General features: G+C 35.2%; 1 protein-coding gene across 7 annotated transcripts in view; it reads right to left on the minus strand.

Annotated features, from left to right (window-relative positions):
- Positions 1 to 25,807, minus strand: part of ANKIB1 (ankyrin repeat and IBR domain containing 1) — a 155,501-nt gene that overhangs the window by 71,849 nt on the left and 57,845 nt on the right. For 5 of the 7 annotated variants that reach the window (XM_045388754.3, XM_045388757.3, XM_074035533.1 and 2 more), the window contains 3 exons: positions 25,138 to 25,425; positions 12,345 to 12,642; positions 913 to 1,095 (listed from right to left, as the gene is read on the minus strand). In XM_045388754.3, coding sequence (XP_045244689.1) covers positions 913 to 1,095; positions 12,345 to 12,642; positions 25,138 to 25,325 — 669 coding nt within the window. In that variant the 5' untranslated portion in view covers positions 25,326 to 25,425. The remainder of the gene's footprint in view (positions 1 to 912; positions 1,096 to 12,344; positions 12,643 to 25,137; positions 25,426 to 25,807) is intronic. The other 2 variants (XM_074035537.1, XM_074035536.1) reach the window with 1 other exon arrangement.

Genomic DNA, 25,807 nt, shown 5'->3' on the forward strand with positions numbered 1-25,807 from the left:
TCAAGTGCCACTGAGGAATTCAAGTAAGATGAAGGCAGAAAAGTAAAACTACTACATTTGGCAACATGTCACTCCATGACGGGGGGCAGTTCCATCAGAGTAGAAGGGAAGAAAGTCATACTGCAGTGGGCTAAAGAGTGAATGGAAGGTGAGGAAGCGGTTCTCTCCTAAGAAGATAAGAGATATGGGGCTACAACTCAAGGGGAAGAGAGACAGGGCTAGGGAAGGGTTGAGTCAATGGCTGCTTTTATGTTTTTTGTTTGGTTTTTAAGATGGGATCTACCAAAGCAAGTCTGTTGATATGATCAATCCAAAGGAGAAGGTGAGACTGATGAACAGGAGGACTGGAGTCTGGTAGTACGAGGAGTGAATCGGATTCATACCTCACATCAGCACCTTATTTATAAGTAAACACACTCATACATGACAGACAAAAGACCCATAGCTCCAGGTTTCCTAGATGTTATTATTTATTTTTAAAGTTTGAGACAGGGTCTCACTTTGTCACCAGGCTGGAGTACCCTGGCATGATCATAGCTCATGGCAGCCTTGAACTCTTGGGCTCAAGCGATCCTCTTGCCTCAGCCTCCTGAGTAGTTAGGACAATGAGTGTTGGCCACCATTCCTGGCAAATTTTTAAGATTTTTTGTAGAGATAAAGTCTTGCTATAGCCCAGGCTAGTCTCAGAACTCCAGTGCCTTGTCCTCCCAAAGCACTAGAACTACAGGCATGAGCCACCGTCGTTGGCCTAGATGTATTTTTATACTTTATGGCTATGAAGATGACAGGATATTTAGAATCCTGTAAAGAAGAACACACAAACTGAGTTTTAAAGAAGAAAAAAAATATAAAACAACATACAATCTAAAATTACATGTAATTTTTTTACTGAGAAAAAAAAAATAAACTGACCTCTCGTTTGTCTAATGCAGCATATTCAGCTTCTATTTCTTCAGCCTCAGGATCCCGTGAGAATACCATTTGAGATTCCAGATTGAGGGCCAAATCTTTGTGGTGTTGCTTTTCAGCACAATCACAAGGAGTATCTTTATTTTCATTCTCAGCAAACAAGTCTCCTCCATGTTTTACTAAAAGCTAAAAAAGTTTTTTTCAAAAACTTGCAACCACAGGTTTAAATAAGTTATTTCACGCTATTTTTAAAACATCAAAAATATAATAAAATTAACACAACAAAAATGCAACAGTATGTACAGTATGCATTTGAAATGACAAAAAAAAAGATATTTAGATACCAGTGGCTTCTGATTTTAAGATTAGTAATTCTTGTTTTTCAGTAATGAGTTCCTCTCGTTAAAAAAAAAATTTTAAAAACCCAAACCCAATTTTTTAAACTTCAGAAATTCTTAAGCATTTTGCTTAGTCCAAAAATAAAATTTGAAAAAGTTTATAGTTATTCAGTACTTTAAATTTGTTAATTTCTAATTTCTATAAATCTTTCTTAAACAAGGACACTGCTGATACTGTTAATTTAACTACTAACGTCTGGATGTCCTGGCATGGCAGACAAAAGTTTCATTCATTATCCAGTGAAACACTGAAATGAAATTAGGACGAGCAAGTCACTGAGGTAAAGCTGTTTTCGATATTCTTCAAAGGGACTAGCTACTGATAGCCACATTGGGAAGCTAAGTCTATCCATCTCTCTTTGACCCAAAGAAATCCCACCTTTAAAAACACATGGAATAGTGATTTGACTTGTTTAGTAATGAGGTTTCTGCTAGCTTTGCAGAAATTAAGTATGTTGTTATTAAGGGCTATAGGTACAAGTTTCCCATTATGTCTGCAAAGACATTAAGAAGGGCATGAATGCCAGGAGAGCCATATCTAAGACAACTTTAATGGACAGCCTGACAGTCACAGGATTATTTTTGTTTTTGTTTTTGAGACAGAGTTTCGATCTGTCACCCAGACTGGAGTGCAATGGCATGATCGCGGTTCACTGCAACCTGGGTTCAAGTGATTCTCCCGCCTCAGCCTCCCGAGTAGCAGGGATTACAGATGCCCGCCACCACGCCCAGCTAATTTTTGTATTTTTAGTAGAGATTGGGTTTCACCATGTTGCTTAGGCTAGTCTTGAACTCTTGACCTCAGGTGATCCACCCACCTTGGCCTCTCAAAATACTAGGATTACAGGCTTGGGCCACTGTGCCTGGCCATAGGATTCTTTTATAGGATTCAGTCATACTCATAATAATATAGTAGGTCACTATTTATTGTTTTCTAAACACTTTAAAGCACACACTCTCATTTAATATTAACAACCCCATATAACAGGGGTATTATAGTATCTTAGAATAGTTAAGTAGCTTGACTAACTAAAGTTACCCAGCCAGTAAGCAGTAGAACTGGGATCTGGACATGAGTTTGATCAAGTTTTTAACCATGACTGGAAACTATACTGACTCGTAAGTAGGTAGGCTAATCATATAAATCGAAGTTAAATGCATTCTGGGTCCATCTTGAAGTTCTGCCCAGACTCTTACTTATGATCTAAATATTAACACTTTTTAGAGATTTTCATTTTGCATGAGTTAATCAAAATGGTAGTTTCTTTTTATTTTCTTCCAAATAATTTTATCTTCTTTCCCTCCTCAACAAATACACAACTTTCCTATAAAGTTCTTCGGAACTGGAACCCTCACGGTTCTCCTACAGTCCTAAGAATCCTCACAAAACAAGGGGCTTATATCAATGCCAGATCTGGAAGCCATGGGCTAACTTGACAAGCCCCCTGGATTTGACTTTAGCTTCTTGCTCTAGCCAGAGGTATGCCTTAGAGCTAAGGTGGTTTCTAAGTTGTAAAAATAAGCAAACCACCCGAGGCTATGAAATATAGACCTGCGGCCACAAAGCTTAAAATATTTATGATCTGGTCCTTTACAGAAAAATGTTTGCTAAGAATGGCTCTAAATTGTCATTCTGGCAGCCACCTTCTAGATTCCAAGAGCAAGGTCTTATCAGCTGCTACTTACCACCTAGACCCTTTTTAGTGCAAGTGTGGTCTGGGGACCAGTAGTATCTCCTGGGAATTTGTTAGAAATGAAGAATCTCAGCCTCATCCCCCAAACCCCTCCAAGCCCAGGCCTCTGAATCAAAATGTCATTCTGATCTCCAAGAGATTCTTTTTGCACATAAATGTTTGAGAAGCAATGAGCCTAAAGTACAACCAAAGTTGCCGTGGAAACTGATAAATTTATATTACCTAATTTATTCAATACTGGGAACTTGTAGTAAATCCAGAGACTTATCATATCCATAGCAGGATCTATTACTGTTTTTACCCTCTCTGTTTCATAGGTTTCTAACACCTAAATACAAAATATACTATCTGTTCCTGACTGCTACAGAACTAAAGAGCTGACTTTATTCTTGAGTTCTCTATTTAGAGTCATAGAAAATTATTTCTAAAATGCATGCTGGCATAACTTTCAAAATCAGGATTTGGTTTACTTTGCAACAGATATCACTATCACTGCACAAAAAAATAATAAATTTTAGAAAACAAGACAAATCATCTTTAACTTAATGCCCTAGTCTTCCTTAACAAAAGCAAAGACAACAAAATTAAAGAAGTTGTACCCTAACAGAATCTTGGTAAGGGGAACCTTATTAAAAGGATATGCCAGAATGTGGACTTCACTCATTGGGGGGTTAAAAAATGTGTTTGAAGAGGGGATGTGTGAGAAGTCATTGTTGAAGGTAACTGCTGACCATTCTTAGAACTTGAGTGAGAATGACTGGTAAACTATCTTTGCAAGGTATTCCCTAATGAGTTTGACTGCAGTTGGGGTGAGGGAACCATAAAGACCTGTATCTCATTGCTGCAATTTGGTACCTGTAGAGAAACTCATAATCAATTATGAAATGGGAGGATCCATGTTTGTAGCATTAGACTTGGCTATGAAAATCCACCTGTAGGTTACCTTGGCATGGAAGATAGCTGACAGCAATAATGCCCGACATTGAGGAGAATGTGTTAAAAAGTACTTCAGCTTGCTGACTTTTAGGGCATAAAGTCAGGAACACCAGTAAGTAAAAAGATGCATTAAGGGGAGATAGCTGCCGAAGTGTTGTGGAATAAACTTAGGTGTCTTAATTTGACAAAATAGAAAGTTATGTCTGGTTCTGAAGAATACTTTTTAAATGCTTCAACCAAAGCATCCAACTAAGTATCTGCTTTCCCAGTCTCAAATTAGCTAAGGAGGACTTAATAGGAGGACTGAATGTTTTACTTAAATATGGTTGTAAGCCTATCTTGGTGCACATAAAATGTTCTACCTTAAAAGAAACCAAATTATCATGATCACAATATATCTGTTCTTCTATTCTGCCTTTCTTTCCATTCACAGTTCCAGAGGAAGAGGGAGAGGGGGCTTTAAGAGAGGTAACCCCTACTATTCAAGACAAATCCTACCCCATCCCTTTGATCACCCTCTAAATGGGTGGTGACTCTGGATTGACTTACTCAGGATCATAACTTAATCCTGCTATCTCCTTCTAGTTACTTTCCTAAAAATTTTCTATCTTTCTTGGCCTTCACATTTCTCAAATTAGTTATTGATACCAACTGTCTCTCAATTTCCTCAGCAAATGACTCAATTATGCGCAGGAATCTGACTTCTGCCTGGACTATGTTACTGAAACAATATTCCAGAAAGTCATTAATACCTCTTAACTCTCAAATCCATCAGCGTTTCTCAGTCCCCCAATTCCTTTACTTTTCTGCAGCACATCACAAGATTGACCAGCTCCTCTCCTTGAAATTCTTCTCTTGCATCTTTGACATTGTATCATCTTGGTTCTTTTATTTCTCTATTTTTTTTGTGTTTCCCTCATAGGCACTACTTCTTGTTCTCATCTCTTTGAACACTGGCATTCTTCAAATTGATGCTGCGACTTTAACTCTGTTATTTTATCTATAACCTAAAGTCTTTCCCTTGCTTCTCTCCTCTATACATTATCCTGCTTTTAATTGTTAACTTTATGTAGGTAAACTCAATTCTAAATTCTAAATGAGTGTCTATATTCTTTATTCCCTAACACTTTCATCATAATTGTCAACAGCCTGCCTATCATTTCATGTAGATAAGCTAGGATGTCAATATCCAGCCTTCTAAATGAAAACTCAATATATTCTCCCTTCCTTTCAACCAATTCCTACATTTCACCTCACTTTCCAATGTCTGTTCACTGTTAGCAGGCTTTGAAGTCGCTCGGGCTCAAAACCATGTCCATGTTATTTAAAAATAAAGTTAATTAATTTTACTCTAATTATAGATGTGACAGCAGGTATAGAGAATGTACACAAATAAAAAAGAGAATTATATCATCTAAAGAGAGCTCACTATTGTCAATATTAAACATTATAGAGCCTCTATCCTTTTTTTTTTTAACCTTTCTTTCCCTTGCTTTCTTATTATCAACTGACTGAGTCACCAAAGGCTAACAGTTCTTCACAATGTCCCTGGCATCTGCCTCATTCTTTCCATCTCCAGTACCACCACACAAACCCAGATGCTTTGTCAGTTCACACCAGAATTAGCGCATTAATCTTCTAACTCCTGTCACTCCTTCTAATACATTGGTTCTCAACTTACCAATGTCTGGGGTCCCCTCTCACAAATTTAAATTTTATTAGTCTGAGATTTCTGTGTAGTCACGCTTAGAACTACTGTTCCAGCACAAATGTTTTCAAACTGTGTAAGAATTATCTGGGTGGCCCGATAGTCACATTAGGTAGATCTGGAGAAGGGACTGTAAGATGTATGTATACTTTTTACAGGTGATTCCAATATAGGTAGCCCACAAATTATGCCCCAAGCCAGGGTTCTCAAGCTTTAAATAAGAATCCCTTTGGGATTTTGTTAAACTAGATTCAAATTTGGTTGGTCTTGAATGGAGCTGAGATTTTGCATTTCCAACAAGTTCCCAGGTGATTGATGCCAATGCCAGTCTGAGGACGATTCTTTTGAGTAGCAAGGCTTTAAGAAATACTGCTTTGGAAGTACGCCATTCAAATCTATTGTACATTACAACCATCAGGCTAATCTCATCATATATGCTTTCATAATATCACTCTCCGATTAAAAATTCTTTTTTTCTTTTTTTTTTTTTTGGAGACAGGATCTCGTTCTGTCACCCAGGCTGGAGTACAGTAGCATGAGCACGGCTCAATCTGCATATGTCTGAGACCTACAACAGTGCTTCTCAAACTCTGCCATGCAAATAATCACCAGGAGAACTGGCTAAACATTTCTGCAATCTATTCCCAGAGATACAAGTTCAGAATGTGAAGGTCTGGTTGGGCCAATAATTTGTTAATTATAACAAGTTGTTAGAACTGATGCTGCAGGTCTGAGAGCCACATTTTGAATAGCCTCCTCCAAATACTTAAACTGAAATATTACCCACTCCAATCTTACTACTACCCATGAAACCTTCCAGGATATGTAAAACTAAAATTATCTCTCCTTCCCTTCAATACCTGTAACAGTCACTGCCTAGTTAATATAGGCCTTAGCATCGTAACATTTGAGGGACAATAATGAGATTACAACTATCTTGATTAAAAATTAGAAAACAGAGGCCCAGACAGGCAAAGTTACTCAGCTGCTGAACCGGGAATATAATTCCTGTATTCTTTATACAGTTTTAAAACTCTAGGTGCTAAAAACACAATATAATTAGGTAATATTCTTCAGTCTGACCTGTGAATGGTTTTTATGACTTTTCAATGAAATGTGAAATGCTCTGATAGCTGCCAAAGTGTCAAACAGGCCCTGTAGCTGTAAAGGAAAATGTGTGACTTACCATCTTTGGTTTCATAGTGACCTCTATTTGATCTGACATGAAGCAGCTACACTTAAAACTCTGAATAAGCAAGTAGGGCACAGGTGAGTAGGAAATATCTAAGATAACACTCATTTAAAAAAATTTCTTTTCACAAAGAGTAAAGCACCATCAAAAACAACCCCTGTCGCATTCACCATTTACTGAATCACTACTACAGGTTAAGCACTAATGGAAACATTATGAGGCCTAATGACTAGGGTTGCTCTATGGAAGTCTACCAAAGGAAGAAATATCACTGGATGTTTTACTAAGCCATGCTAATAGACCTAACCCACCACCCCTCTCAAGTCCATTCCTGTTTCCAAGTAGAAAACAAAAACTCTCAGCAACTAAGAACAGTATATTATTTATTAAATTTTTGTCAGACTTATGTTTTAATGGAGCTTTATTTTTGTGTACTGAGTATCCATTACATGGTACTTTTTAAGTCCTTCGTATAACTGAAGCTTATAGGACCTGTTACATATTGATAATGTCATTTTATGTATTTAAAATAAGCTTCAAGTATGGAGTCATCTTAGGCCAAATCAAGCCTGCTGCCTGTTTCTGTATAGCCCACAAACTAAAAACAGTTTTTACATTTTCAAATGGTTGAAAAGAACAAATAGAATTATTTCATGACATATGAAAATTATAAGCAATTCAAATGGTGATGTCCATAAATAAAGATTTATTAGAACACTGCCATTCTCTTTTGTTTCTGTATTGTCTGTGGCTGCTTTCAGGGTACAATGTCAGAGTTGCCTAAAATATTTACTTTCTGGGCTTTCACAGAAAAAAGTTTGCTGACCTGTAAATAATTTTTAGAATATTAAATAAAATTAGAATTTTAGGTGCTTTATTTATAGTCTGTCCTTAATAAATGTTTATCATATAAGCATTTCCAATTTCCAAACAATTGTAGACTATTCCTCTGTGTTATTTTTATCTCACAAATAATTTAGAATAATTAATTTGTGAAACTCCAGGATTTTCTGTGTAAGGGAGTTCTGAAAAATATGCCAAAGTGAGGATTCAATACAAAGCACTTGATGTTAGAAAGTGGCCACAGAAGTAAACAGAGGAACTGGTCCAAAGAGACAGAGGTCTACTCTGCCATGGGTAGTATGAGTTTGATGTAATTAAAAAAAAAAGAGGGAGACCCAAGGTAAGTGCAGGTATCAATACTGGATAAGCAGATAATGGCAGCATCATTAATAGAATCTAGAGTCAAGAATCAAGCACTAGTGAAGTCTCTACTGGGTAGAAAAGAAGATAGTACACTTTTTAAAATGCTGAATTTGACAGATTGTTGGATATCCATATGAGGAAGTCAACCAGGCAACAATACAGCATGAAGAAGTTCAGAGAAGTCAGGTCTAAGCATCAGTGACACAGATAACCAACGCAACTCTCTACATACCGTGTGATACCTTCACACCTGGAGGTTCCCTGAAGAACTCTATAATTAAGGGGTTTTAATTTTATGTTCTCTCTGTGTATGTGTGTGGGGGCACTTATTACAGAACATAATTATTACAGGGAGATGGGGAAGTTTTAAAATAAATATTTTATTTCTATGGTACAAAATAATGAGCTATAAGAAACTGTTTAAATTATTAAATGCCAACGATGACTTCATCATCTCTATCCTTAAATAAATATACCAGGGAGAAAAACATTTTCAACAACTACAGAAGATATACTTCCACAGATGTAGTTAAGAAACAGGTTGGCCCTAACAATGGGAAAAAAGATAATCTCTTTGATCTTAAAGGCTAGACACTAAAAATGGGATATATTTTACTGCAATAACAGCTTAACAGAGAATTTGTGTTAAAAGGAATCTTCCAAATAAATCTAAGATCATCTATTCCAACCACCCAAGAGGAAACTATTACAGTAGCTGAGTGACACATGCAAGGTTCCACAGACTGTTACTCTGAGGACCAAGACTACAAATCAATGCTCCCTCCACCATATAATCTCTTAGTCTCATGAAACATTAATAAATATCTGATGACACTCTTTCATTCAACCCAAACCTTTATATCATGCTTAGTACCAATGAGCACTATAAACATTAGAAAGCATTATACAAATGTTAGTTATTATAACTATTATTCTTACAGCCAATGACTAAAAGTAATGATATAAAGAGATAAGTTTAGAAAAAAAATTTTTAAATTAACCATGATAGTAAACTTTGTAAGAGACATCTAAGCCTTTCCTGTTCATCATAGTAGTATGATACCACCTGAAAATAACTAGAGACTCATACTAAGAATTAAGTTGTACAGTTAAACAGGTCACATATTTTAATGTATAGTCAGTCCTCTCTATCTGTGGTTTCCACATCCTTAGATTCCACATCCCTGGATTCAACCAAAAGCAGGTAAAAAATATTTGGAAAACAAATAGGGATGGTTGTGTCTATACTGAACATCCACGTTTTTTTCTTGTCATTATTCCCTAATGACACTTATATTGTACTAGGTATTATACGTAATCTAGAGACAATTTAAAGTATAAGGAGGATGTGTGTAGGTTATATGCAAATACTGTGCCATTTTCTATAAGGGATTTGAGCATCTGTGGATTTTCGTATCTGCAGAGAGTCCTGGAACAAATCTCCCTTGGATACCAAGTGACAACTGTATTTATTGTATGCACTTGTACAAGAAAAAAAAATAAGGCTTCTGGAGATAGTTAATATATGCTTCCCTGAGAAACTCTTCTGGTTTAATTAGCAGTATGCATAATAAAAAATAATTAAGGGCCTAAGGCTGGACAAGAGTATATATAATCAACTATATATAAGAGATTAAAGATAAGCTTTATCTGAATAAAATATGCTGAAATGTTATAAAAACCAGAATAAATATAAGGTATTTATAGGGCTCCTTTTAGAATGTTTTATATTTAATATTAAGTCAAAGAGCTCTTCTAAATACAGAAAATGAAAACAGTCATCAAATATTGTGGTATATGTGATGTGATATGCTGATAGGTCAAAAAGTTAAAGCACACACACACATTCACATGCTCACGCATGCATAAGCAAATTGTCAGGCCTGCCAGATAGTACAGTATAAACCAGGCACTAATTTCTTTCACTGAGCAAAAAATAACGCTGGTAAAAACACCACTCTCAATTTTTTGAACAATTTAATAAGTATGTCATTGTCAACATACTTTAAAATCAACAACTACTAAAGCAATGCTTACAAAGTTGGAAGATATTAAAGCATTTAATATAATATATATTATATATATATATATATATATTTTTTTTTAAAGATGGAGTCTCGCTCTGTTGCCCAGGCTGGAGTGCAGTGGTGCCATCTTGACTCACTGCAACCTCTGCCTCCCATGTTCAGGCAATTCTCCTGCCTCAGCCTCCCAAGCAGCTGAGACTACAGGTGCCTGCCACTACGCCTAGCTAATTTTTGTATATTTAGTAGAGATGGGGTTTCACTGTATTGGCCAGGCTGGTCTTGAAATCCTGACCTTGTGATCTGCCAGACTTGGCCTCCCAAAGTGTTGGGATTACAGGCGTGAGCCACCACACCTGGCCTATTTAAAATATTTAAGAGCATTATTGCTACTATCCAGAAAAATCTACTTTCTACTCCAGTCCATTTGAGAAATATGATGCAGTCCCATCAATAATGGTGAGTCATTATAGCAGGAATTCTTCCACAACAGGTAAACATAGGACAATGTACAGAGAAGCTTGTGTAAAAAGCCTTAGGGATTCTGCTATTAGTCCCCTACCCTCCAAATCCTAGGAGATTCCTCCACCACAGTGAATCAATGTTAGAAAACATCATGGCCAGGTTTGGTGGCATGTGGGTGCCTGTAGTTCTAGCTACTCCAAAAGATGAGGCAGGGAGATCGCTGAACCCCAGGAGTTTGAGACCAGCCTGGACAACATAGAGAGACCCTGTCTCTTAAAACAAACAACAAAAAAGCATTGCTTGAAAAATAGTTTCAAGTTAATGACCATCACTAACTAATGGGTAAAGGTTATACAAACTCAATGAAATGACTAAGACTCTAAAAGATTAACAAGTATCACAAACATTGGCAATAAACAAAAGATAAGATCACAAGCATATTAGAAATGCAAGAACTGACACTTCAGATATCCTGAAAAATAATATGTGATGGTAATCTTCTAATATAAGAAAATGAATATTCATATTTTTGGCATACTGATCTACTTAGAAGTCTAAAGTATACATGAACAACATTAAGGAAACAAGAAATTTTCAGGTATATTTTAATCTGATTATGATAATTGCTTTTCCAATAAAGGTATATACTTTTAGTAATAAAGATACTCTGTAATCCAGTCTAATATGCTTCTCACACATACTTACACACATCTATGCAAAAGAACTTCTATGAGATATGTAAGGATGGATATGAATGTTGGTAGCTGAGAAAAACCTATTCTGTTTTATGTATGGTAGTGACGATACTATATAATGATTTCTTAACTTAGTTAAGATCTCATATGCGCGATTTTATCTAATTTGTTGTTAAATATTTTGTATATATAATGTTATATATTTATAAATGAAATATATATGGAAAAATTACAACATAATATAGTATGTATTCAGGAGCACTTTAACGCAAATTAAACAGAAAAATACATGTTTTAAAATTCCAAGTGATTTTAAAAAGACTCCAATAAATGTATTCGTTAATATTTATCCGTTGCTTAGTGAGCTCTTCAATTCTACACAAACTATAGGTCTCACTTGCCAAAAATTTGCTATACTCAACATGTATAAATTTTATAAATTGGTGACCAAAAAAATCTGCAAAAAAGCAGAATATATTTCTACTATAACTATGACTCTCAATATGATAGTGCTTAATTGATGACCAATATCTTAAGAGATATTAACAAATTTTTAATTGCTCTTGACTCCACTTCATTACAAAGGTGATTGTTCACCTGTGGGGCTTTCTCCCTCACTAAAACAACGAAATAACTTTATTTAAAAGAGGCCCTTGGCCGGGCGCAGTAACTCCCACCTGTAAACTCAGCACTTTGGGAGGCTGAGGTGGGCGGATCACAAGGTCAAGAGATTGAGACCATCCTGGCCAACATGATGAAACCCCGTCTCTAGTAAAAATCCAAAAATTAGCTGGGCATGGTGGTGCGTGCCTGTAGTCCTAGCTACTGGGGAGGCTGAGGCAGGAGAAGCTCTTGAACCGGGAGGCAGAGGTTACAGTGAGCCAAGATCACTCCACTGCACCCCAGCCTGGCAAAACAGCAAGACTCCAACTCAAAAAAAAAAAAAAAAAAAAAAGAGGCCCTTTATTTAAGAGTCTTTTAGAAGACAAAAGAGAAAAAAAAAGACCAAATTACTAAGATAATCAAAAAAAAAAAAAATACTGACAATTACATATTACCTGGATACACATTTTACAATGCAGAATATTTAAAAAAAAAAAGAAAAGAAAAGGTTTACCTCTACACAGGCTTTCATCCCTGAGGCAGCAGCATAGTGCAAGGGTGTGTTTTTTTTGTTATCAACAGCATCAATAGCTGCTCTCTCATATTCACCCTGGTCAAGTTTTGCTCCTTTCCATTTTAAGATCATCTGCAGACAATCTGCTCTTCTGAAATCATCTTCTGTGGGGCGTGCCAAGCGAGGATGAAGGGCTCCTTCAGATATCATAATTTGAGGTCCCATACACAACAAATGCATAGATGTTTCATTGTGCACATTCCGTTTATTTGGATTTCCATCTCTACCAAGAAAAGTCCTAAAATGGAGAGGAAGGGAAAAATAAAGGATGAAAATCACTTATTTTCTACCTTGAAATACATTGAAGATAACACATTTAAAAGATAAACTCTACTTCTAAGCTAATAATCCAATTTATACTGAAGGCCTGGTTTACAACAGCTTGAATGATTAATTCTTAGTTTTAAAAAACTCTATTCTAGAACAACAATACTAAGAAAAATAAACGTAAATATCTTTATACTACTTGCTAATTAAAGGGGAGGGAAAGGAAGGGAAAAGGAAGAAAAAAGGAAGATGAGAAATGTAAGGGGTGAGGAATGGACAGGAAAAGAAAACACTGATAATTTACAGATTAATGTCAATTATATAGATGCCTAAGGGTGTATTAAGCATTGCACACTAATTTTTAATTCTTCCTTTATTGCTCTGATCTATTTGTTGCATACATAGTTATTTAATAGTGACAACTACTATATCAGTGGCAACTAATTTAAGGACAGAAAGTAATACGTAAACCTGAGACTAAATCTAGAGAAAATTTTCTCCACCAAGGTCATCAGCTAACCTTTAAAATAATAAGGATTATATTTACAGTGTCTTAATCTGCTTGAGTTATTACAAAAATACCATAAACTGAATGGCTTATAAACAAGAAACACTTATTTCTCACAGTACAGTTCTGCACACTGGTAAGTCCAATATTAACGTGCCAGGCGATTCAGTGTCTGGTAAGGGCTCGTTCCTCAGAGGCCTTCTCATTGTGTTCTCTCACATGGTGGGAGGGGCAACTACTCCCACCATGTCACTGTGCACTACTCCCATTCCTTAGGGCTCCAACCTCATGATCTAATTACCCTCCAATGCCCCATTCAGACCACAGCACACAGTTTAATACCTTCTGAGGGGAGCTGTGGTTAGATCTAGAAGACTAAGATCTAATTCCACGGTGAGTGTTTATCTCAAAGACAGGTCTAGGTGAGTTGCCTTTACTATTGCCAAACCCAGATCTAAGAGTTGTGCCTAGCTCCTAAAATGAGTCACAAGATTAACAGTTGAGTTAGAAAAGGCAAGGGAAGGGATTCAACCCTGGAGCCTCCAAAAATAATGCAGCCTTGCCAACACCTAGAGTAGTCCAGTAGAACGATTATAGTCTTCTGAACCCCAGAACTGTAAGAATTGTATTGTTTTAAGCCACTAATTTGTGGCACTTTGAGACAGCAGCAATAGGAAATTAACTCAGCAAGGAACCCTGAAAATATCAATCTGGGATGTTATATAGTAAGCCTTGTATTAACAGACCTCTTCCTCTCTGGACACCAGAAGGTGGGGTGGGCTGGGGCAGGGTGGTGGTTGGGAGGAAGAATCTATCCCTGAGTAAAAGCAAATTTTCCTAGGGAAAAGATAAGACTAGTGTCTCTGAGTTTTACAACTTAGGGAATACTTCCGTGGTCTAGAGGATCATCCACTCCTCACTCCCTTCAAATGTAAATACATATCTCATAGGCAGTAAGTCTCTCTGGAGTCCTCAACGTCTATTCAGCCATAATTTAATTTCCAGAGCTAATTTTTTAGTCCAGGTTCCAAGTTTTAGTAAACTTTGCTCAGGTTTTCTCTACATGCTTATTTTCTCTACAGCTCCACGTAGCCTTTATGGTCTTCTGATGCCGGCAGTACACTCCAATACTTGCTCAATTTGGTTTCCCAGGAACTGATTCAGGCCACTTAAGCAAACCCAACACTACTTAGAAGCCTCTTTACACTAGGCTCCCCTCGTTCAGTCTGTCACTCTTTTGTCTTCATACAGCATCCTAATTCTATAACTCATTACATTTTATCATACTTTCTTACCTTTCTGTTCCCTTCTCCCAAATAGTTTATAGGCTTTTAAGGCAGGGCTTATAAATTCTGTTCTTTCTTGAATCCCCAACAGTGTCTCATACACAGCAAATTCATGCCATAATTTTGATAAATGAATTGGATGCATATTAAACTTTCATGATCCAGATCAGTGACATGGGATTGGGGATCTCTTGAGCCAGTAGTGCAGCACATTGGTTAAGAACGTGGTCCCCGACTGCTAGGTTCTAATCCTAGTTCTGTCATTTTCTAGCTGTGTCACCTTGGGCAAGTTACATAATAGCTCATAACAACTAATATATGATTTCACATCCTTTGACTGAGTAAAACTGCTCCTGAGAGTTTACCTTAAGGGAAATAAATAAAAATTTATAGAAACAAAGAAAATCAATACAGTGTTACTTTGAACAGAAAAGTTTGGAAATCACTTAAGCGTTTAATAATAGAAATGGGAAACATAAATCTGATATACAATAGAAAATTATGGTTATTTAAAGTCTATCCACGAGTGTTATAGCTAAGTGGAAATATAAGAATAGAATTCCCTTTCCCTTCTCAATCTTCTGAATATATACGGATAAAAACTAGAAGGGAAGATGGAATAATTCTAACATTTGTTTAGGGGAGGCAAGAATATGGGTAATTTTTTATACAGCCATAATGTTGCTTAATAGTTAAAATATATATTTTCCCTATGTCAACTGCTGATAATAAAATTCCCAATCATATTTCCTTGTATTTATGATTGAATTACAGTGGATAGCCAAAATTAAAACCATACTCTAAAACGTATTCAAGATTAATACCTCTTCTACGAGGTATGATTGACAAAAAAAGATTTCACTTTCTTAAAAATTTAATTAAGAAAGAAATTATTAAAGTTAATTCCGATTCTGTAAATACCCTGTACATAATCACATTTATCTAGCCTTTCTTACCCCATTTCCAATATATCAATTATTCTCTTATTTAGCTCAGGAGAGTTCAGGTTCTTATTACAAAGAAATTTAAGGTAAACTGAGAGGATGTCAGTTGATATGGAAGGACCAATCTCACTCTCTCTAGTATTAAATGTCTCTAGATCCTCCCCATATAGAGAAGAGAATGAGACACTCTCTTGCCAATCTGCCAGGCTCATTAATCAAACCAAACACACAGAGTGTATTATTCTGAAGTAAAAGTATTAAAATAACTTCTTTATACATATTTACTCAAGAAAGAGTCTCAAATTATTAGACACAGTAGGATATCTGCATAAATATTTCATGCTAGAACTATTTAATAAATTGAATAATTTTATTGATTCCTCTCATCTGTTTAAATTCAAAGGAGACTCTTCTTAAATTTACATAAATGCATAAATAGAATAATGAGTACAAAATTGATATGTATGTTTTAGACCCCGTTCTGTAACTATGTTAGTAGTTAAGGATTTTTTTTTTTAACTACTAGCATATGAAGTTAATTCTGGAACAGGGATAGGAGATAATTAACAGGAAGGTGGGGTAGGGAAAACATTAACCTGGGGAAAAAAATCCATCCCTTTCATGTGACCCTAATAACCCATCCAGGAGCCACGTGTTTTTTCTAGATTCTTTCACTGTTAATTCTCAAGCAGCCAGTTTATAGCTGTTACCTCTATTTCTTCTACATTCATTCTCCACTTCAATATGACCCTATTCTTATCACTACATGGAAGTTTCACTCTCTCATGTAACCAGCAATTTCCTAAGAGCTAAATTATTCATCATTGTCCTTAATTTTTGTTCTACACTTTAAATTGTCAATTGCTTCATTCACCTCTTGACCTTTCTATTACCTTGGCTTCCATAATCACACTTTTTCAATAATCCTCTTAATTTTTTTCAGTACAACTTCTCTTTTACCCATGATGATGGCTCTAATTCCTACCCCATTACTGGAAGTAAGTTTCAGTTCTTAACCCCCATGTTCTTCTCCACACACATTCTCTTCTTTCAGAGAGTCCATCCACTCTGAAAGCCATTTCTCTTTCAATGGTTTATGTGAATACACTTTGTAAATTGGGAAGTATGACCAGAACCCAAATGACAGGCAGTAGTGGCAGAATCACAGATTTCCCTCAAAGGGTTTCTACTATAGATTGAGTATCCCTAATCCAGAAATCTGAAACGCTTCAAAATCTGAAATGTTTTGAGTGCCAATGTGACTCTCAAAGAAAATGCTCATTTGAGCGTTTAGATTTCAAATTTTTGCATGTGGGATGCTCAACTAGGTAAGTGTAATGCAAATATTCAAAATCCAAAGAAATCTGAAATCTGAAACAATCTAGTCCCACTCATTTTGAATAAGAAATGCTCGATTTGTGTTACTTCTGTGATAATTCTTAATGCTCTATCATCCTATATGACTTCTCATCTGACCCCATACCATATTCTCACATCTTATAGGCCTCTTTCTCTTGCACTCATACTCAACTGAACTCTCTCTGAAGTAACTGTCTATTCTCCCAGAACCTCAATTTCTTGCAATAACTCTTTTTATTCTACCAGACATATATATTTAAACCTTCAGTTCCTCTGAAATATCCTCTTTCATGCAACATTGACTGAGCACTCATTATTGGCTAGGTACTATTCTAGAAGTTAGGGATATTGTAAAGAAAACAGATAAAGTCTCTGCTCTTATGGGGTTTGCATGCAAGATAAGGGGAGTTGGGGAGAGGAGACCTGTATTTCAACTTACTGAAAATAACTTAGCTCCTAAAATATAAAACAGTCAAAAAGTGGAAATCAATAACTGGAAACTCTATGTTAACTAATCCTCAAAGCTACAGACTTTGATATTAACATGTGCTCTAATAAAGACAGGCTCTAATAAATATTTTCTATTTTATTTATACCAAAAGACAAGCCCCTTTTATTTCCAAATAAGCAAAAGAGGCTGTTTTGTAGAAGATACAACTCATGAATTATATATCCAAATTAGAACACACTAACTCCAAGTCCATGGCTTTTTTATATGTTAAGCAGTAGCTACGAGTATGGATTTAGTTTCCCACAAAAGAGGCAGTGTAATTGTGATGTAATATAATATAAACACACAGCATGTGGGTTCAGAGAGAGAGATGCAAAGGGGCATCTATTACCATATTATTCTACCTAAGAAAGGAAGAAAGTGATGCCTGCTATTGCAGATACCATATAGCTAAAGGAAATAGAAATAAAATCAAGGTCTTATTCCAAATGGGTGCTTTGCTTTATAGCTAAAAGGTCCGTGACTAGAAATATCTACCTTTGCTTACATATATATGTCATATATTAGGAATCTAGGCTGGATGCAGTGGCTCATGCCTGTAATCCCAACACTTTGGGAGGCTGAGGTGAGTGGATCACTTGAGGTCAGGAGTTCCAGACCAGCCTGGCCAACATAGTGAAACTCCATCTCTATTAAAAATACAAAAATTAGCCAGGTGTGGTGGCAGGCGCCTGTAATCCCAGCTACTCGGGAGGCTGGGGCAGAAGAACTGCTTGAACCCAGGACGCAGAAGTTGCAGTGAGTCAAGATCATGCCACTGCACTCCAGCCTGAGTGACAGAGTGAAACTCCGTCTCAAAACAAAACAAAAAAGGAATCTAGCCAAGCTCAGCTAGAGTCTACACTGAAGTCTCAGAAAGGCATCCCAGATTATATGAGGCAGCATGAGAAAGTAATAGTCATCAACTTGTGAGATAGTAAAGTAGGATTAAATATAGCACAACATTTTTTTTTTTTTTTTTTTGAGACGGAGTCTCACGCTGTTGCCCAGGCTGGAGTGCAGTGGCGCGATCTCGGCTCACTGCAAGCTCCGCCTCCTGGGTTCACGCCATTCTCCTGCCTCAGCCTCCTGAGTAGCTAGGACTACAGGCGCCCGCCACCGCGCCCAGCTAATTTTTTGTATTTTTAGTAGAGACGGGGTTTCACTGTGGTCTCGATCTCCTGACCTTGTGATCCGCCCGCCTCGGCCTCCCAAAGTGCTGGGATTACAGGCTTGAGCCACCGCGCCCGGCCTAGCACAACATTTTAACCTATCTAAAACAAAAATAATTAAATAAAAGTTATTTTACTTAATGCTGATAAGTAAATGCTATTTACCCTTATTTGACATGATGTAAAAGTATAAAAGAGTTAATTTCTTATAACAAAATCAATTAATTATTTAAAATAATAATCTGGCAAAATGAAAAGGCAACCTGTAGAACTGGAGAATATATTTGCAAATCATACACCTGAAAAATGAATAAAAACTGTAAAGAACTCATAAAATGCAATAACACAAAACAAATAACTCAATTAAAAAATGGGCAAAGGACCTAAATAATTTTCCAAACAAGATATACAAATGACCAACAGTCATATAAAAAATGTTCAACATCACTAATAATCACGGAAATGCAAATCAAAATCACAGTGAAATATCACCTCATACCTGTTCGCATGGCAATTATCAAAAAGGCAAAAGGTAAGTGATGGCAAAATGTGCAAAGAAGGGAAACCTGGTACACTGCTCATGAAAATGTAAATTGGTACAACCATATGGAAAACAGTATGGAAGTTGAGCAAAACATTAAAAACAGAACTACCATATGATCCAGGAATCTTACTTCTAGGTATATATTCAAGGAAATAAAATCACAAACTTGGAAGAGGTATCAGTACTCCCATGTTCACTACAGCATTATTTATAATAGATAAGATACAGAAACAACCTAAATATCCATAAATGGGTGAATGGATAAAGAGTATGTGGCATATACACAATGATATATTATTCAGTCTTAAAAAAGAAGGAAATCCTGCCATTTTCGACATAGATGAACCTGGAGGACATTTTGCTAAGTGAAATGCATTATACACAGAAACACAAATGAGTGCAAGATCTCACTTCTATGCAGAATTTTAAAAAGTTGAACTCAGGAACAGAGGCTAGAATGGTGGTTAACCAGGGTCAGGGGTAAAGAAAATGGGGAGATGTTTGTCAAAGCGTACACATTTTCAGTTAGAAGATGAATTAAGTTCTGGAGACCTAATAAACAGCATGGTAACTATAGTTAATAATTATATATTATATACTTGAAATTTGCTACAAAAGTATAATTTAAGTATTTTCACCACACAGAAAAACTATTTGAGGAGATAAATATGTTAAGTAGCTTGACTGTGGTAATCAGTTCACAATGTATACATATATATTCAAAACATCATATTGTATACCTTAAATGTATCAATTATACCTAAATAAACCTGGAAAAAAATTGATTTGTGATTCTCTCTGTACTATCTAAATAAATTTCCAAAGACAAAGAATATATGATTAAAGAATTAGGGTTGTTTATTCTTGGGAAATGAGAACAATAAGGTAATTTCTGTTTCTAGCTTAATATGTTAAAAGCTTTAATTAAAAAATTATGAGCCATTGTTCTTCAAACCAGAAAAAAAAAAGAAAACATCCAAAAACTTTTGGTAGAAGTTGTAAAAACATAAGTATAAAGTTAAGTATCATAAAAGTAACCCAAACTGGTAAGTAAAAGAGAATATACAATCATATTTCCTGTAGGTCTTTAAATACTCATTCAATAAAATGATAACCTTATGACAGGGATAGACAGATATATTTCTGCTTGGAGGAACCAGATCAGCAGTTCTTAAAATATTTTAGGTTACAAAACCCTTATACAATTTTAAAAATTACTGGCCAGGCGTGGTGGCTCATGCCTGTAGTCCCAGCACTTTGGGAAGCCGAGGAAGGGCGGACTACTCGAGCTCAGGAGTTCAAGATCTGCCTGCCAACATGGCAAAATTCCATCTCTACAAAAAAAAAAAAAAAAAAAAAAAAAAATTGGCCAGACATAGTGGCACACGCCTGTAGTCCCAGCTACTTGGGAGGCTGAGGCAGGAAAATTGCTTGAGCCTGAGGTCGGGGCTGCAGTGAGCTGTGATTGTGTCACTGCACTCCAGCCTGGGCAACAGAGCAAGACCCTGTCTCAGAAAAAAAAAAAAAAAATTACTGTAGGTTCCTAAGAGTTTTTGTTTGTATGGGTTATACATTAATTTAAAAAATAAACCCATTATACATTAACACAACATTTTAAAATAAAAATAACTATATTTTTAAAAATTAAGTGAAAAGAGTGGCATTGTTTTACATATTTACAAATCTCTTTTAATGTCTAGTCTAATGGAAGACAGCTGGATTACCACAGGATTCCATCTGTTGTAATGTATTGTTTTGGTTTAACTATATAAAGAAAATCCAGCCTTTATATAGTTAGGAAAGGGAGAAATGTTTTTAAATATCTGTCTCAGATAATAGTGAATATTCATATTTGATACTGTATCAAAAATTCAACATCAGTAATTTCTCAAAGATTAGTTGCAATGTAGTATCTGAAATGATATCAATGTCTTTTTTGTACTGTTACATTAAAGTCCATTGGTCTATCTTACATTTTGAATGTATTTTTCAACCATACATAATTTAAAAAAATCATACACTGATCTTCTCAAAAATATTGATTCACTGGGTTATGCAGATCTTCCAGATGTCACATTTCATTAAATAATATAAAAAGCTATAATCGTCAATTTTATCAGAAAAGTCTGTGTTGAGAAGTTGTTGAGCTGAAGGTAGTGAATACAAGTTTTCCTGGATTTTAATAATCACTTGAAAGCTCAAATTTTATCATTAGCAACAAATAACGGGCAGTAGTTGTCCCTGAATTGACAGACTCAATTCACTTTCAAGAAAATGTTAGCTAAGTACCCAAGTCTGAACAACCATTGTTTTCTTGTTGTTGCTAGTTGTAAAATGGTGTTCCATTAAAAAAGTACGCAGTTAACTCACAATTCAAACAACAGCACAGGTGCGTTTCCTCAGAGTCATTGTCGTATTCAGAAGTGTTTTATGTATACTTTGAAGTTGTCACAGAATATTATAAAGATGTGTTACTTAAGGATGGAGATTAATTAAAATTAATTTGACTGTTTTAATTGAAGATTTTTTTAGGGGAAACTGCCTTTTTTTTTTTTTAAACTGCAAGTGCCTAACAGTGATGAATACAATGATTACTAATACAGTTTGGTGCAACTACCTTCATTCACCTTAAAGGTGCCAGCATTTTTATACTCTATTCTTTGCACTACCACTACAAATGCCAACACACTTAAAAAGGCAAATAGTATCTTGGTATAATTATAAAAATAGTTTTGACTTCATGTACTCTTTGAAAGAATCTCAGGATCCAGGAGTCCTCAGAACATATTTTAAGAATCACTGTACTAAATGACTTTCTTATATAATGTTTTCCACTTACATAAAGTATATTTGTAAACTCTACTATAAAGGGTTAAAAAGTATTTTACTATTTGGTTTATGTTAAAATACACACATTACCTTAGTAATAACAATATTTAAATACATTTTATATTGGTATTATAAATGTTTTAATCAATCATATATAATATTTGATATTAAATATTACTGAAGTATCCAATATTAGGAGTTTTGTAATATATCAAGTTTTATAATTTCACTTAAAATGTTCAACTTAAATAAAACAATACAAAAAGGTCATGTTAAAAAGCCTTAATAGATTAGTAATCCACAATCTATTGAGAACAAACTAGGTATCTAGCACTGTATTTATAACATTTACATTCTAGCAGAGATGAGTTTAGTAATAATAATAATAATATGATTTTAAATGTAAATTGTAGGAATTTCAGAGAACAGAAATACTGCAGGTCAGAGTAGTTGGGGATGAATTCACAAATACGGCAGAAACTGAGTGAGGACTTAAAGGACAGGTAATTAGAGAAGAGAGAAGCCATTTGAGAATCCAGAAACAACTGGAATGAAGCTAAGTGGGTAGCATTCTTAAAAAGGGGAAAAGCAAGGGGGAAGTCAATCAACCAGTTTGAATGGCAAGATCATGTTAGAAAGTAACAAGAGAACAGGCTTACTGAGTAGAATGAAAGCAGAAGTAAAGAGAGTTTTGAAAGCCAAATAGAATATAATGTAGAAAACAAGGTATTATAACTTTCTCAAGACAAAAAGAACACTGAAAGCATACGCTTTAGTAAAATTAATCTGGACATTAGACTATAAGAGGAAAAGACTTGTAAAAAATACCATTTAGAGGCCAGATACTTTTAAGTATTAGGAGCAGGGCATGATTAAGAGTGAACTAAGTTTAGAGTAAAAGGAATGGAAAGAAGTAAATCCAAGAGTGAGACTTAGTGAACTCAGTAGCATGGTAGTAAAGGAGAAGAGTAAATCAAGGATGATTTAAAGATAGTAAGGATTATAGCGGTGAGAAGTAATAAACATTAGCAAGTGTATATTGTATGTTAGGCAGCATAACAGACATATAACACACTAACTGCTTAATTGTCCTGCAAGTTCTGTGAGGTAAGTATCCATTATACGGATAAGAAAACTGCAGTCCAGAGTGACTAAGTAATTTGCTTTGCTAATGAGTGACGGGCAGCCCTGACACATAGCTGATATGACTATAGAAATAAGAGGCTGTCAGTACAGTGGTTAAGAGCCCAAAGCTTACAGTCGTCTACCTGGGCAACAAGCTTTGCCAGTTACAAGTTGTGAGACCTTACTGTGCTTCAGTTTTCTCACCTACAAAGTACAGACAATAAACTATCTCATAAAATTGTAATGAGGATTCAGATAATGCATGTACAGCACTGTTAATAGCTCCATTAAACAGTAAGCCCTCAATAAACATTTGCCATTATTACATCAGCATAATATGCTGGTGTCATTAACGGGGGAAGGCCCAGTTTTGGGAGGGAAAATATAAAATTTTAAACAAGCTAAGCTGGAGGTGGCTTCTAAGTATCTATTTTTAGAGAAATAAAAATGAAAGATAAAAGCAAAAAAACGAGAAAAGAAATACCTATAAAAATCAAGATAAACCTAATAAAGTCATAGGCCTGGATGATCTAAATTATTTATGAAATTTTTCTCATTCATAAATCCTAATAAAAATATTTCTTTGTGTAATGATTTTATAGAACTTCTACTTACTCTGTGTAAAATACTATGCTAGATGCTAGAAGTACAAAGAAGATACCTTAAAAGAAGTTGTTAATATAGGTAGGCAGAGAGAAGCTATACAAAATTGTAAAACATAATAGGTAATGTACAGCAAATATGTGAGGCAGACAAACAAATGATAAAGAGCCATAAAAGTTTTTAAAAAAAGACAGAGGTTCCTATGGGTTATGACAACCTAAGTAGATAGATGAGGCACACATAAGATCTTGAAGAGCAAAATTTAGATAAAAAAGACCCTTTGGGAGGCCAAGTGAGAGGACGGCTTGAGGCTAGGAGTACAAGACTAGACTGGGCAACACAGCAAGATCCCAGATCTACAAAAAATACACAAAATATTAGCTGGCTATGGTGGCCCATGCCTGTAGTCCTAGCTACCTGGGAAGCTGAGGTAGGAGGATAGCTTGAGTCTAAAAGTTTGAGGTTACAGCAAATTATGATCACACCACTACACTCCAGCCTGAGTGATATATAGAGCAAGACCCTGTTTCTATTAAAAAAAAAAATAGGTAAGAAAGGAAAAAGTGAGAGGAGTGAGAAAGAGGGGGATACTCCTGGCCAAGAGAGCAGTATGAACATGGCAGACAGAAACCTCATGGCATGTTTTGGAGATAGCAAAAAAAGCAGCTTAATTGGAACAAGAATTTGTACATGGAAGAAATATGAAAAAGGCTGAATATTAAGTTTTTTTTTTTATCAAGTTCAAAAAAGCTTTGAATACTAGTTCTAGAATTATATTTCACTCCATAAGAAAATAAGCATTTTTTTCCGTTCCCTTCTAGCATCAGACTTCTATACCTGCATAATCTACTTCTAAAAAAATTAACCTTGCTTTGTAATTACTGTTCTATTCTTTATTCCTTTTATTTTATAAGCTAGTAAATATCAAATGTAATTCCCATGTGATCAGGTAAGAATCTTCATATAAATAGATTTGCTATGTCACTAAAGCTTTCTTGTTGAATAGATATTTTTTAAAGTTTCTTAGTATTTTCAGTTTTAAGAAAATGTTTGGATTTTAGAAACGTCTTTTCAAATAACTGAATCCCATTAAAAGAAAGGAAATTCAAACTGATCATGACTAGAAAAGGCAAATGCACCCATTTTTTAAACTAAAAATAGCTAATCAGAGTTTAGAACTTTGCCTTTGGCACCATTCTCTGCATTTCTTTGACAGCTGACAAGTACTGTTGTAGAAATGAAATGTTATAAATTAAATACATTATTACCAAGAATTCATACTATGAAACATTGAGGATCAAAGTATATTTATACTAACAAGAACACATGAACCTACCTCACTATTAAAAGCTTTGGACTAATTCAGATATAATAAAGAAAATTTTACTAAATCATAATAAAGAAAATCATATCAAATATTCAGGTATATTTGGTTTTAGAAAGTTTAATTCACTACAAGACCATATTACATGCACGTGTTTGTATATATATTGTGTCTGTGTATGTCTGTATTTTCAAAAATCATAGTTCTTTTTTCTTTCACCACTTTGTTACCAATTAATTTACGGTAATACCCTAATACCAATTAGTTTATAGTAATACTTACCCTAAAATTTTATTCATTCCATGTCTAGCAGCATAATGTAATGGAGTATTGTGCTGGTAGGGCTCCCCATAAGATGTATTTGGATCAAGAGATTCTTTTAGCTGAGGATTGTTTTCATATATTTGGCAGGCCAGGTTTTCATCACCATTGATGAGTGCTTTACGGAATTTGGTGGTTGTATTTCCCATGTTTTGTTTTGTTTTGTTTTGTTTTTTCTGATAGGCAGTGGCACTTCTTTCCTTCTATCTTCAGCCACTTCTGGAACACTTCTGCAACATCTTTCACATTCTAATGAAGGAAAAGTTATTCAAATTAGATGTAAAACAATAATCACAAAAGAATAACACAATTAGGAACACTAAAAAAAATCTGGGAATCATCAATAAGGGAACCAACTATATTACATTTTACCAAATTTATCTTAACAGCCAAAAAAATCTCAAAGTTTTAACACTGTCCAAATTAACTTCTTGTTAAACTGTAACACTTTCCCACACAGAGACTGTTAAGGTTTCACAGGCTGTCCTTTGGATTACAAAAATTATCTACATATGTAACTTTTCAATTTTCCTCTTTACATGGGCAGAAAATGAGCTTGACTGAATTTTATGGTTGAAAACACTTTAATTTCTGTATAAATTATGTATAAATCTTACTCAGCCAATTTGTG

The sequence above is a fragment of the Macaca fascicularis genome, chromosome 3 (assembly GCF_037993035.2).
Source record: "Macaca fascicularis isolate 582-1 chromosome 3, T2T-MFA8v1.1".
Lineage (NCBI taxonomy): Eukaryota > Metazoa > Chordata > Mammalia > Primates > Cercopithecidae > Macaca > Macaca fascicularis.